The sequence below is a fragment of the Rana temporaria genome, chromosome 12, assembly GCF_905171775.1.
Source record: "Rana temporaria chromosome 12, aRanTem1.1, whole genome shotgun sequence".
Taxonomy (NCBI): domain Eukaryota; kingdom Metazoa; phylum Chordata; class Amphibia; order Anura; family Ranidae; genus Rana; species Rana temporaria.
In genome coordinates, this window is record NC_053500.1 from 85,230,152 (window position 1) to 85,243,711 (window position 13,560).

The 13,560-nt window shown below is 45.8% G+C and overlaps 1 protein-coding gene across 1 annotated transcript in view; it reads left to right on the top strand.

The window, feature by feature from the left end:
- Positions 1-13,560, top strand: part of LOC120919481 (mediator of RNA polymerase II transcription subunit 1-like) — a 525,430-nt gene that overhangs the window by 134,779 nt on the left and 377,091 nt on the right. Inside the window, 1 exon segment of the mRNA XM_040331663.1 lies at positions 9,563-9,695. Within this exon segment, the coding sequence (XP_040187597.1) occupies positions 9,563-9,695 (133 nt within the window).

The following is a 13,560-nucleotide window of genomic DNA, read 5'->3' on the forward strand; positions in this document are numbered from 1 at the left end:
CTTCCAAGCGTTTATCAACTGGATCCTTGAATACCTGTATGTTTTCTACAGGGCATGTTAACGACTTGTTAACACATGAGATGGCTGCGTCCACTGCAGGAGTAGCCCATCTCTTGGAAAATTTTTCTTCCATAGGATATAGGGCAGAGAATTTTTTAGGTGGTAAAAAGATTTTATCTGGCTTGTTCCAATCTTGGAACAAAACTCCCTCTAATAGAGGGTGGATCGGAAACACTGCATTGCTTTGAGGCGCCCTCAGTGAGCCCAAAGCTGAAACCGTCGATACCTGGAGATCTGGTACTGGCAAGTTGAATGCATTATGGACCAAGTCCGTTAAGGCTTGAATCCACCAGCTCTCCCCTTGGGAGACTGCTTCAGACTCCTCTGTATCCGGATCTTCGATCCCTGAACCTACTTGGTCCTTGTTCAAGAGGTCGTCCAATTCCCCTGAGGAAAGGACCTCCTCTTCTGAGGGTCCACGCTCGGGCGACGGAGATCTACTCCGTTTACTGCCCCGTATAGCTGTGGCTATCATTTTTTCCATTCTTTTCTCCATCTCTTTTAAAGAGGTGAGTAATACCTCGTCCGTGACCACCCTAGGGTTGGACTGACCCGCTCCAGCCCCAGATCCCGATGGCCCCAAGGCTCCCTTTGGGGAGAGCAGCGGCATAGCTTTGTCCGAGACCTCAGACTCTCTGGGGGAATCCCCACCTCTTGTACCCTCTGACCCGGATGCCATGGTACAATACCGAGGTACACCTGCCACTTATTGGTACTTGGAACTATAAAAGTTAATTGTCCAAACACCTGTTTGGGGAACAAAAAAATGCTTTCTCTTCCCTAAATGACCTTTTTTTTTTCAATCTTTTTTTTTTTTTTTTTTGTTTTTGTTTCAAATCCAGGAAAGAAAAAGCATTCTGTCCCCCTGAGTAGTATTGCAAGAAAAAAACTATGAGATGGAAAAGAAACAGCCTATTTCTAGGCTTGAAAACAGTCTTCTGAAGACTGCAATATTCTTTCTGGCCACTGTGTGTCCTCGGCGCCCCGTGCTGCCGCTCTGGTCTTTCCTCCCCAGTTCCAATGTATTGAATGAGCTGTTTGGAACAAAAAAAAAGGAAGGGCCGCCCCTTCCTTAAAGCACTGACCCGCCCTTCCCCCCTCAGCTGAACGGCGCGAATTGCGCCTATAACACGTGAACGCGCGCACGCGCCCCAGATAGAGGGGGGGGTTGGGGGGAAGGGAGCCTCTCTGCTCCAGCTGGAACCACGAGGAGGTCAGCGTTCTGCCTGCTTGCAGGCTCTGAGGAGGAAGACTGATGGAGCATCGCCTGGAGGCTTGCAGGTAAGCATAGCTCTCTGACACACACATACACTTTATATTACACAGGCCCCACTCAATGCTTTTCCAACACTACAAGGGAGGTCACTTCTTATGGGGAAACAATACACATAGAGCCATCCTATCATTAAGATATGTGACTAGTTTGCCAGATTAAGCGCATAACTTTAGGCATGTCCCCTGTGACCCCCCAGAAAAAACCTGCTAAGAACCAAGTTCCGCAAGTTTTCCCCTCACTTACCTGCTCCATGCCGCAGGACTTTGCCAAGCAAGAGGCCCAATCTTCCCCCATCTCCGTGGGGATGTCTAGACCTTCAGGCCCTGGGTTCCTATGAAGGATCCACTGTCCTGGGCCCATATAGCACTCTGGCAACAGAAAACATTAGGCACCCAAAGGTTTCTAAGTCCTGGGCCCAGGGTCCAGCTCTCTAAAAAGAAAAGCATTATGGGCTATACCCCAAGGGTTTGGGGTCCGGTTACTGACCACTTTAGCGCTGAGGCCTTTGGACAGAACCGGTTAGCTCACCTAATCCCAAGGATGCGGAGGCAAGCTAAACCATGACCAACACCTAAGACTCTGGCGTAAAAACTGAGGTACTCCTCCTATGGGAGGGGGTTATATAGGGAGGGGCATTTCCTATTTGAGATTGCCAGTGTCAACACCTGAAGGTACTCCATATAACCCATATAGTAATGAATGCCGCTCTGTGTCCCGTGATGTAACGATAAAGAAAAACGACCCTGTGTACATGTACTGATGAGATAAAATAGAAGAGAGTTCAGGGGCAGCTGAAAAAATGCCCAACTGCTCCTAAAAGTCAATTTACCAGCAGCAGTGAACATGAAGCCTAAGAGTATAATTCATGTGTGTGTTAAATTATGTAATGCTGGTATGTTTTTAAATGTGATTAGTTTAATAAAACAAGTGTTTGCATTTTGATGTTAAATTTTTGAATTTGAACACTAGGCAAAAATCATAGCATCCTACATAACACCACCAGCCCCATAAATTGTGATAGTACTTTCCACAACTAATGGGTGAATCTTAAGAAAACATGGCTGGCATATTTCTGCTTCTTTGGTCATCTTCTCTGATTACATAATTAAGAAGCAGTAGTGCACACTGAAGCTATATCCCTGTGCTCTTCTCTCCTATAAGCCCAAAGTTAGGTTGAAAGCGTTCTGTAGTGCAGCAAAGCCCGAATTATTTTACATGGCTCACTCTCCAAAAATAAAATCTTATACAGATTTCATATCCTTATTCCAGTAGTAAATAGATAGATCTCTGGCACATGAGATCTCAATATTTTCCTGTTTGCAGGGAGACGCCACGCCTTTTTTTGCCAATGTGCCCCCCCCCCCCCTCCAGATTCATACCGGACCCAAAGGACCGTGCTTTCATGTCGGAGCAGTGTGAACGTGGCCTTAGTGTAAAATAGGACATGTTGGCTAATCTTTATCCTCCAGTCATCTGATTAACCATGTGCACATGGTTAATCAGATTGAAAAAAAAGGCTATTCAGTTAAGTCAAATAAGAAAATAAAAATACACACACAAATAGAAACCCTTCATATACACAATCCTACACCCACAGTTGATCCAAAGGAAGGCAAAAAGAAATAAAGCATGATCAATTTGCTCCAGTGGGGGAAAAAAATTCTTCATGATCCACACAAGAGGCAATTGAATATTCCATTCCATATTCTATACCTATAAATGATAACCAATTAAATGATAAATAAAATAACCTATGAGAATAAATTCAGTTCAGCTAATCTTTCCTCATAGCCAAGCTTATCCATGCCTCTTATCAGTTTGGTTGCTTTTCTGTGCACTTTGTCCAGTTCCCCAATATTTTTTTTGTGAACTGGTGCCCAAAACTGAACTGCATTATCCAGATGAGGTCTTATTAATGATTTATACAGGAGCCAAATGATCTCCCCCTCTCCCTCTCTGCCTCTGCTCTCCATACCTCTTTTAATACAAGAAAGTATTTTTTTGGCATTGCATGCTATTATTAGTGGTACTAAAGTCTCAGTTTTTTTTAAACTAACAAACCTGTTCTACTTGCCTGCTCTGTGCAGTGGTTTTGCACAGAGCAGCCCAGATCCTCCTTTTCTCTGGCCCCTCCCTCCTGCCACCCCAGCAAGCAGCATGCTATGGGGACACCCGAGCTGAGCCACTGTTCTGTGTTCCATTCAAACACAGAGCCGCTGTTCGGCCCCGCCCCCTTTCTCCACATTGGAGGAGATGGCGCCATGCTGCTGTCTCAGCCAATGAGGAGGGAGAGTCCGGGGCAGCTAAAACACTCTTGCAACATCACTGGATAGAAATTGGCACAGGTAAGTAAATATTGAGGGGGCTGCTTCACATGGAAGAATTTTTATCTTAATGTATAGAATACATTAAGATAAAATCCTTCTGTCTTTACAACCACTTTAAACACCCAGATACTTCACCATTAATTTCCCCAGTTGTCCTTGCCCATAGTATGTATGATGCAGTGGCGGAACTAACAGGGTCGCACATGCGACCAGGGCCTGGTTCCACCACTGTCAGGGAGCCACTGGACTCTCTCTCTCTCTCTCTCTCTCTCTCTCTCTCTCTCTCTCTCTCTCTCTCTCTCTCTCTCTCTCTCTCTCAACCCTCAAACATTCTATATTTTTTTAAAGCAAAGGCCCTACAGCTTAAAATGGTGGGTGTTGCATTTTTTTTTTTCACACAGTATTTGCGCAGTGATTTTTAAAAAAAAATTTGGGGGGAGAAACACTTTTTTTTTATTTGAATGCAAATGCATATTGCCCAAATGTTTGATGACATAAAAAAGATGATCTTAGGCCGAGTACACGCGTTTGGTACATGGATACCAAACATGACATGCTTTAAAATTGTGCACAAACTACATACATTTTTAAAATCCTTTACAGGTTACCACTTTAGATTTACAGAGGATACCTCACATGCACGGTGCAATTGCTGTTTACATATGATGCCAGACTGTCGCTTGTGTTCGCCTTTGCACAAGAGAAGCGGGGGGGGGGGGGGCAGGGGTGCTTTTTTTATTTTATTTATTATTTCTTTTGCGTTTTTATTTTATTTTTAAACTGTTCCTTTCATTTTTTTTTCTTTTTTATTGTTATCTCAGGGAATGTAAATATTCCCAATGATAGCAATAGGTAGTGACAGGTACTCTTTTTCTTTTTTTGGTCTATTAGACCCTAGATCTCTCCTCTGCCCTCAAAGCATCTGACCACACTAAGATCGGTGTGAAAAAATGCTTTCCCAATTTCCCAATGGTGCTGTTTATATCCAGCGAAATCCAAGTCATGAAATGCTCGTAGCTTCCGGTTTCTTAGACCTTAGAGATGATTGGAGCCATTCTAGTCTCTGATCAGCTCTATGGTCAGTTGGCGGAACCACCGGCTGCATTCTCAGGTTCCCTTTTGGGATGAGAGAGCCAGAGAAAACCATGGAAGATGGTGGAGGGAGGGGGGGGGGGAGACACACATTCCCTCCCACTGCTTGTAAAAGCAGTCTAGAGGCTAATTAGATTAGTCGCTAGGATTGCTTTTACATGAAAGCCGACTGCTGGCTGAAAAGAATGATACCAAGATGATGCCCAAACCCGCAGGCATCATTCCGGTATAGCCACTGAAATTCCAGCAACTTACCAGTACATTGCTGGTCCTTGTTGGGCATATATTGTAATCTTTTTTTTTTTTTTTTTTTTTTTTTTTTTTTTTCATGCAGCCTGTGAGATTGGTCGGTGTGGGTATGCCCACCATTATAATACCTCCCTTCATCCACCCACTTATAATGATGAGCATACATGCACCATTTTGTTTTTAACTGTGGTGGTGAAATTGCCTCCTACAGTACTGGAGTCACTGATTTACGTATCCTGGGAGCAAGCGCTGCTGCTGTCAAGATAGATAAATCAGTGCTGCAGCTGAATGGCGTACCTGCTAAGCAAATGATGGTTAACAATAAAACAAATATATACAATAAAGCGCATGTGGTAAATCCTGTAAAGGAAAAAGAGAGTCCTCTGAGCAATAAGTCCTGTAAGCTAGGTGAGCTTGTACCATGAGTAAAAGTTTGTTTTACCGGGCAGCCATGCAGGGGGAGCTGAAGCAACACTCCAAGTACATATGATAAAAGAAACAACAAAAAAGAAGCAGGCGCCACTAGGTGAACTGTACAGCTTTTACTCAATGTTTGAAATAAAAGTACTCACATTAAGTTAAGGAATTCAGGCATGTAGTTGTTGTCCTGCGATTCGTCCGGGTCCAACCGATAGATGTGAGTATCCTTGGGTCTCTATCACAGCGCTGGTGTTGTGCTGTGTTTGTAGGTGTAACCTTGCTTGGTCCATGCGCTTGGTTGTCGGGATTGTAGGTGCACAGATGTGCCGATGGAGACGCCGGAGCGCACGTTGAAGCGCACGCTTGGTGGAGCTTGACAAAGGTGCGCGCTGTGTGTACGTCTCCCCATCGAACCACAGCACATGCACGGAAACGCGTCGCACATTGCTGTCCCCAGGCGATGACGTCATCTTTCCCCCCGCAACCATAGCATCCACAAAGCGTGCGCTTCAACGTGCGCTCCGGCGTCTCCATCAGCACATCTGTGCACCTACAATCCCGACAACCAAGCGCATGGACCCAGCAAGGTTACACCTACAAACACAGCACAACACCAGCGCTGTGATAGAGACCCAAGGATACTCACATCTATCGGTTGGACCCGGACGAATCGCAGGACAACAACTACATGCCTGAATTCCTTAACTTAATGTGAGTACTTTTATTTCAAACATTGAGTAAAAGCTGTACAGTTCACCTAGTGGCGCCTGCTTCTTTTTTGTTGTTTCTTTTAACAATAAAACAAAGCAACTACAGTATAACAGTAAGACAATACCATACCTGCAAAGCAAATACAAAAAAAACATAGTAACAAATGTAACATTTTTTAACGCAATCTGTGCCTAAAATATATATTTTATATATATATATGCCGAAGCATGGGGGCAGTCCGCCCCAAAAGTTGGGAGCAAATCGCTCCTCCACCCCTACCCCATGCTTCGGCATATATGCTCTTTTTTTTTTAACTGTGGTCGTGAAATCGCCTCTTACAACGCTGGGGTCACGGCTTTATGTATCGTGGGATCAGAAGCTGCTGTTGTCAAGATAAATCCACGCTGCAGCTGAATGGCATACATGAAAACAAAAAAATGATTAACAATAAAACACAGTAAGCCATATAAAAAAAATTACATACCTGAAAAGCAAACATAACAATAAAACATTGCAGTTAAGTATAGAATACAGTAAAAAAAAAAAAACAGAACGAGAGAGAGAGAGAGAGAGAGAGAGAGAAGGGGAGAGAGAGAGAGAGAGAGAGAAGGGGTGTGTGAGAGAGAGAGTGAGAGAGAGAGAGAGAGGGGGCGAGAGAGAGAGAGAGAGAGAGAGAGAGAGAGAGAGAGAGAGAGAGAGAGAGAGAGAGAGAGAGAGAGAGAGAGAGAGAGAGAGAGAGAGAGAGAGAGAGAGAGAGAGAGAGAGAGAGAGAGAGAGAGAGAGAGAGAGAGAGAGAGAGAGAGAGAGAGAGAGAGAGAGAGAGAGAGAGAGAGAGAGAGAGAGAGAGAGAGAGAGAGAGAGATATAGATATAAAACGACAACTATTTTTTTTTCCCTTTTTTTTTTACACTTTTATTTGTAACTGTAACTGTTCGGTTCCATGTTTGGGCCTCTCAAAATGCGATGGCATAGTGGGAGACGCTGTGAAAGTGTGTCCTAGTCTGTGCAGCGCTGTACCCTACGCTAAAACTCCACTAGTGTATGGCAGCGTTTAAAACATTGACCAATGCAAAGACCATGATTGTCAGAACAGCGTGGACAATAATGGGTGTCACGCCTATATCCGCGCATGCTACAGACACAACATCTTCTTTGCAGGGCTCGTTGGGTAGGGGTACCAGAGAAGACATACAGAAAATGCCTCTCATGCATTTGGCATACTGCATTTGGATTGGAATGGTGAGCGTTCAGCAAAGCCAATTGAAATAAGTATACAGACACTTTTTTGTACCTCAGTCTGGCCTTACTGACAACTAGGTACGGCACCAACAACTCGTTAAGGTCAACCCCTCCCATATTAAGGTTACATTCATTTACACGGAAGGGTTTTTCCACAACACCAGTCGCTGTAGAAATTTGGACCGTCGTGTCTGCGTGATGGGAGGACAGAATGAAAACATTCTTTCTCTTTCGTTCATGGACGGACACAGCTCCTTTATTCTTGACAGTAGGGTTGTATGCCGTTTATCAGGAGAGGACTAGGCAGACATGTTAAACAGTTAAAAACAAGTAACGGCAAGGCTGAACAGTACAACCCAGGGGGCGGTCCCTCTGGCTATAACCCCTCACCCTTTTGCCTAGCATAGGAGAAGGACCTGGCTCCTGGTTGTTACCATTGGTCCTGGAGATTTTTTACTTTTTTCAAATTTTTTGATCCTGTGATCTACTATCAACTGCCGGCTGGGTGACAGGCTGGATAATATAGATCTCCCCAGCCCGGCCATCGAGCGTGAGCAGACCTTTAGCTACGCTCTGGGTCGGCCACGACATACCCCATTGCTCCAGGGGTGACAGGTGAGCTATATGCTCAGGGGCACACATGACCAGGCTACTGCTGTCCGAGTCACAGTGAACTGTGGCCGAAAGCTACTCCGTACTGCTTAGTTGGTGGGTCTGTCCGGAATGCGTCCAGTAATCCCGCAGGACGGGTGAATAGGGTTCCACCTGTTTCAGCAGGATGGAACAGCTGGGCATTCCTGGGGAGGTCGATTAGGGGGTCTCTCACTCTCCCTTCCTTCTCTCCCTGTCCCTTGTCTCCTCCCCATGCATCGGTAGGCTGGGCCTGCTGTGTACCTGACCAGGGGTCCTCCGGGGGGGGGGGGGGCGCTCCGGGTCCTGACTGAAGGGCTGCGCTGGATGTCCGGGGTCCGCTCTCAGTTGTGGGTTGTCGCCTGGTCTGCCACGTGGGGGGCCTCTACTCTTTTTGATAAAATCTTTTTTGGGCCCTTTCACATGTGCAGACTGTCTGTCCGTATTTCATCTATCCGTTTTCAGATGAAATACGGACTTACATGTATCCCTATGGGATAGCGGGTGTCAGCGGCACCCGATCTCATCGGTCCCCGCTATGGTCCATTTCTGCAGACGGATCCGACCCCCCCCCCCATAGAGGAGAGCGGAGATCTGACAGGGGGGTCCTTGCACATTGTGGATCAACGGACTGATCCCCACTAAGCAAGTTGATATTAAAGGAACAGATCCTCAAGGGATCTGTAATGCCGCGTACAGACGGTCGTTTTTTGTGATGAAAAAAAACGACGTTTTTGAAAACGTCATTTAAAATGGCCGTGTGTGGGGAAAACGTTGTTTTTATGTCTTCTGAAAAACGAAAAAAAAAAAAAAATTCTTACATGCTCGAATTTTTTGTGTCGTTTTTCAAAACGTCGTTTTTTGTGTCAATTACAATGATAGTGTGTGGGCAAAACGACGTTTAAAACAACGTTTTTAAACCCGCGCATGCCCAGAAGCAAGTTATGAAGCTAGTTTCAATGGAAAAGAGTGCTGAACGTAACCGCACTTTGCTAGAGCATTTTGAAAAAACGATGGTGTGTATGCTTCATCGTTTTTGAAAATGAAGTTGGAAAAACGTTGTTTTGTTTCATGATTTAAAACGTCGTTTTATTTCATCACAAAAAACGTCCGTCTGTATGCGGCATAAGTGTGAAGGGGCCCTTTAGATGTTAAGTTATACTTGCATAGTTCAGTGTACAACTTTGGCATGCCCTAGTGACAGGATGAAATTAATTTCTGTGCGCACACACAAGAGATACCTCATCCTGAGCAGGCCAATCAAGATGGCTGAAGACTCCGAACCCAGAAGAAGGACCGAACAAGTTGTCAGTGCCAGTGGGGAAACTTGTGGACCTTGCATACCTGGGTTGAGGGGAGGTACATTTGGTTATGTTTGGACAGTCAATGTTGAGATTTTATTTGATCCTTTGAAATTTGAACCATTCATTAGTTATCCCTTTTAAAGAATTTTTTTATTTAATAATAATTTTTGAACATGATTGATGCTGGTAAAGTGAAAAATAATAAATCATTGGATGGTAATCTGGAATAATCTCTCTTGCTGTTGTCTCTCTAGTCTTACATCGCACTTAAGTCCAAATGGTACAGAGTGTTACATCAGTTCAGACCTTTTCTACATAGAAGTTCACCTTGATCCAGAAGGTCAGCTGTGTGATGTCAAGGTCGCACATCAGGGAGAAAGCCCAATGGTGAGTACCAAGCTATCATGTGTTGATTTTAGAATTATCATGGTTAGTTTAGTATAGTTTAAAAGGAGAGCAAATTTCCAAGAAATGTTATCACTTCTCAATGTTCAGTTAGATACAGCAGCCTCACCGATCCAGATACACCCTCCACCTTATCCAATCAAGATAAAACTATACAGAAAGTATCAGTTGGTGCTTAACCACTTCCCTCCCATAGGACGTCATATGATGTCCTTAGGTTGAAGTGATGATATGGCATCATCCAGATATCTGTTTTCAGCCTGCGACTCCCTCACCTGTAAAAGCCATACTAGTGGGGAGCGTGTCCAAGATGGCGACGTGAGTGGTTGCACTCTCCACGAGCTCCGCCAGCTTTCTGAAAAAAATCTGCTTCCATTGGCGTTACTTGCTCACCATACCCATTGCTGACACCCAGATGAGGCGCAGGTCCTCCGGATCGCAGTCCGGTAAGGGGAAGAGGCTCAAATTCCCCCTGCATGTGGAGGTTCCGCTGTTGCCCTCCCACATGGGAGGCTCGCTCCAGGCGCTGCTTGCATATGGCCCCACAGACTTCCAACATAGAGCCGAGTGAACCCAGGCCACCGTGGCTGGCGGAGGTGATGGCGGCTATAGCCACTTGCCAATCGACCCTCACCACCAAGATTGAGGCGGTACAAATGGACGTGGGCCTCATATGTTAGGACCTGGATAAACTTTGCTCCAGAGTCACGGAGATGGAACAGAGGATTGGGCAGACAGAGGATGATGTTATGGAGCACTCAGCTGCCCTTCAGACTAGAGTGAAGGCTCTTGAATATCGGGCGGAGGACGCTGAAAACAGAAATCGGAGAAACAACCTCCGCATAATTGGCTTGCCTGCGTGCTGAGTTGGGACCCAGGGTTGGAAGCCCTTCCCAGTTCTGGGGGAATGGGTGGGGAGGGGGGGCAATGGTTGGCCCTTTGCGGCCTGGTTTATGTGGGTTTTACAGTTCATTTACAGTTCATTGTTTTAGATGTTTTATTGATCGACTGCTGCTGCTCATTCTGATTGATATAACTGCATTACATGTGTGCTACCTTCGCCTTATCTCGGTCCAGTCGCCGAGTCCACCAGGGTGTTTCTTGCAATATCCTGACCTCCTTCACCTGTTCAGCCCTGATGTCAGCCCTTTATTGTAATAGAGAGTGAAAGGGCGCAACTAGAGTATATGCAAAATACCAAAAATTGATGATTAAACACAATGTAGTCAATTGGGTCCTCTAAAACTCCAACACTGTGCTTCCTATAAAGTGCAACATGCTTCAAAGTGCTTCACCCAAAGTGCCATATAATTGTGCTCACCAGATATCCAAGGCCATAGAATGACCACCAGGCATATAAAGGAGATCTTTCCTCCATAGATGTTCCGTCCTTCAGGCCCCACACAGGCTATAATCATTGGTTCCAGACAATAGCAAGACTTCTTTATAATATGAGATAAAACTCTTCAATCAGCATAACCATATACATCCATGGCCCCTTTTTTATTCAATCTGAAAGGATGTGGCTTCAGCAAAATGAGCCACAGAGAGGCAATAATAGTGCAGTAAAGTCTCTTTATTCTGTAAAATCACTTACAAGACTTGTAACTTGTGTCGGGTATGATGGCAAGTTCGCAGCGCAGCTTGAGGGAAGGCAGAGGCCGGTCTGTCAGTGGTTTGTGATATGAAAGACGCGGCGTGCGCCTCAGCTGTTTCAATGGGGGCGGAGAGCTCCTGTATCATGTGTGCCAAGCCTCACTCTCAAGATTGAAGTACAGGGGAGACCTGGACAGGCCCCTCACGGTTGAGGAAACACTCAAGGCGCTGATAAGTATGCAGTCGGGCAAAACCCCTGGCCCCGATGGTATACCGATAGAATTTTATAAACAGTATCCAGATGTTTTGACTACTAGACTCCACACTGTGATGACAAAAGGAACAGAACTACAATCCCTCCCACACTCTATGGGCGAGCCGGTCATAGTGATACCAAAACCTGGGAAGGATTCCTCAATATTCTCATCTTACCAGCCTATTTCCCTGATTAACATGGATGCGAAGATTCTGGCCAATAGGCTTAACACGGTCATAACTGTATTGATCCATCCTGATCAAACCGGGTTCATGCTGGGTAGGGGGACCGACATTAATATCAGGCGACTCTTCACCCACATAGCTAGAGCAGGACAGGAAGACGGAGGGTTGGTGGCCTCTCTGGATGCAGAGAAGGCCTTTGACTTCGTTGAGTGGGGGTACCTGTGGGCAGTCCTTTCTAAATTCGGCATGGGTCCTAAATTCCAGCTATGGATTAAAATGTTGTATGCCAATCCGCAAGCCAGGGTGTACATGAATGCCTGCTTATAGGATACATTCCCGCTGAACCGTGGAATGAGGCAGGGATGCCCCCTCTCCCGGGGCTTTTTGCCCTGGCGATGGAACCCCTGGCAGCCCTTATTAGAGCAGACAAGGAAGTAAGGGGTATTCGGGTAGGGATCATCAAGGAAAAACTCTCACTTTAAGCGGATGATGCCCTGCTTTATTTAGCAGACGCATCCACATCACTTCATAAGGCCCTATGTCTATTCGATCAGTTTAGCGTCTTCCCTGGAACACGCATCAATTGGGACAAGTCGGTCTTTTTTTCTTTCCAGCCTTTGCCCGCTTACCCTGATGCCCAAACACATCTTCAATGGGTTGAAGATTTCAAATACCTGGGGATTCAGCGCTCTGAGATGACTGAATACGTGAGCCGCAATCTACAGCCCCTAATGGACCAAGTCACCACTGAATGTACTGCCTGGTGCACTCTCCCCCTCATGCCAGTAGGTAGGGTCAATTTATTGAAGATGGTGTTCTTGCCTAAATTTCTTATTTTTTTTTTTAGGAATACCCCAATCCACCTTCCCAAGAGCTTTTTTAAGCGCTTGGAGGGGCTGCTTGATAGCCTTTGTTTGGGCCGGGAAACCCCCAAGGGTGGCAAAGCATATGTTTTATCTTCCCCTTTCATTGTTGCTCCCCAATTTTTTGATTTACTATTGGGCCACCGTTCTTGTCACCGTTCGCTGGCGGTTTTCCCAACCCAGACAGAAGCCGGCGGTTACCATGGAGACGGCCACTCCTAGGATCATAATACGGGGTCCTTAGTAATCTTGTATTCAGAGGTAGGCAGGCTTGTCCCTCTATGACAGTGTTTCTCAACTCCAGTCCTCGGGGCGCACCAACAGGTCATGTTTTCAGGATTTCCCTCAGATCAAACTGCTGTGGTAATTACTAAGGCAGTGAAACTGATAAAATCACCTGTGCACAATAATGGAAAGCCTGAAAACAAGACCTGTTGGTGCGCCCCGAGGACTGGAGTTGAGAAACACTGCTCTATGACCATCCTTATGCAGACTACAGTACGGGTTTGGCAGGAATCTAGGGCAGTCTATAGTAAGCCCAATCATATTTCCCCCCACAAGCCCTTATGGTGGATTTCGATGATCCCCCACTTCCACACCTTGCCTGATCCTTCCCTGTGGCCACAGAAGGGAATCTTGACCTTGAAACACATTGTCAGGGAAGGTAGACTGAGGACGTTCACCGACCCGAGGGCCCTATACTCCATACCCAGATGCTGAGAGTTTAGGTACTGGCAGTTGACACCCCTTTGGAGCTCAGTTCCCGGAACGTATAACCTTGGAGTCAGATTCCGTGGAGCGTCTCTTGATTTCCAGTGCCATGGGGAGGCCCCTTTTTTCCCTATATCTCTATCTGATGGTGGCGTATGACATCAAACCGATCCAGTCCCTCGACAAATGGTAGGTGGACTTGCCGGCCCTTGACGATGAGCAATGGGAGGTATGTG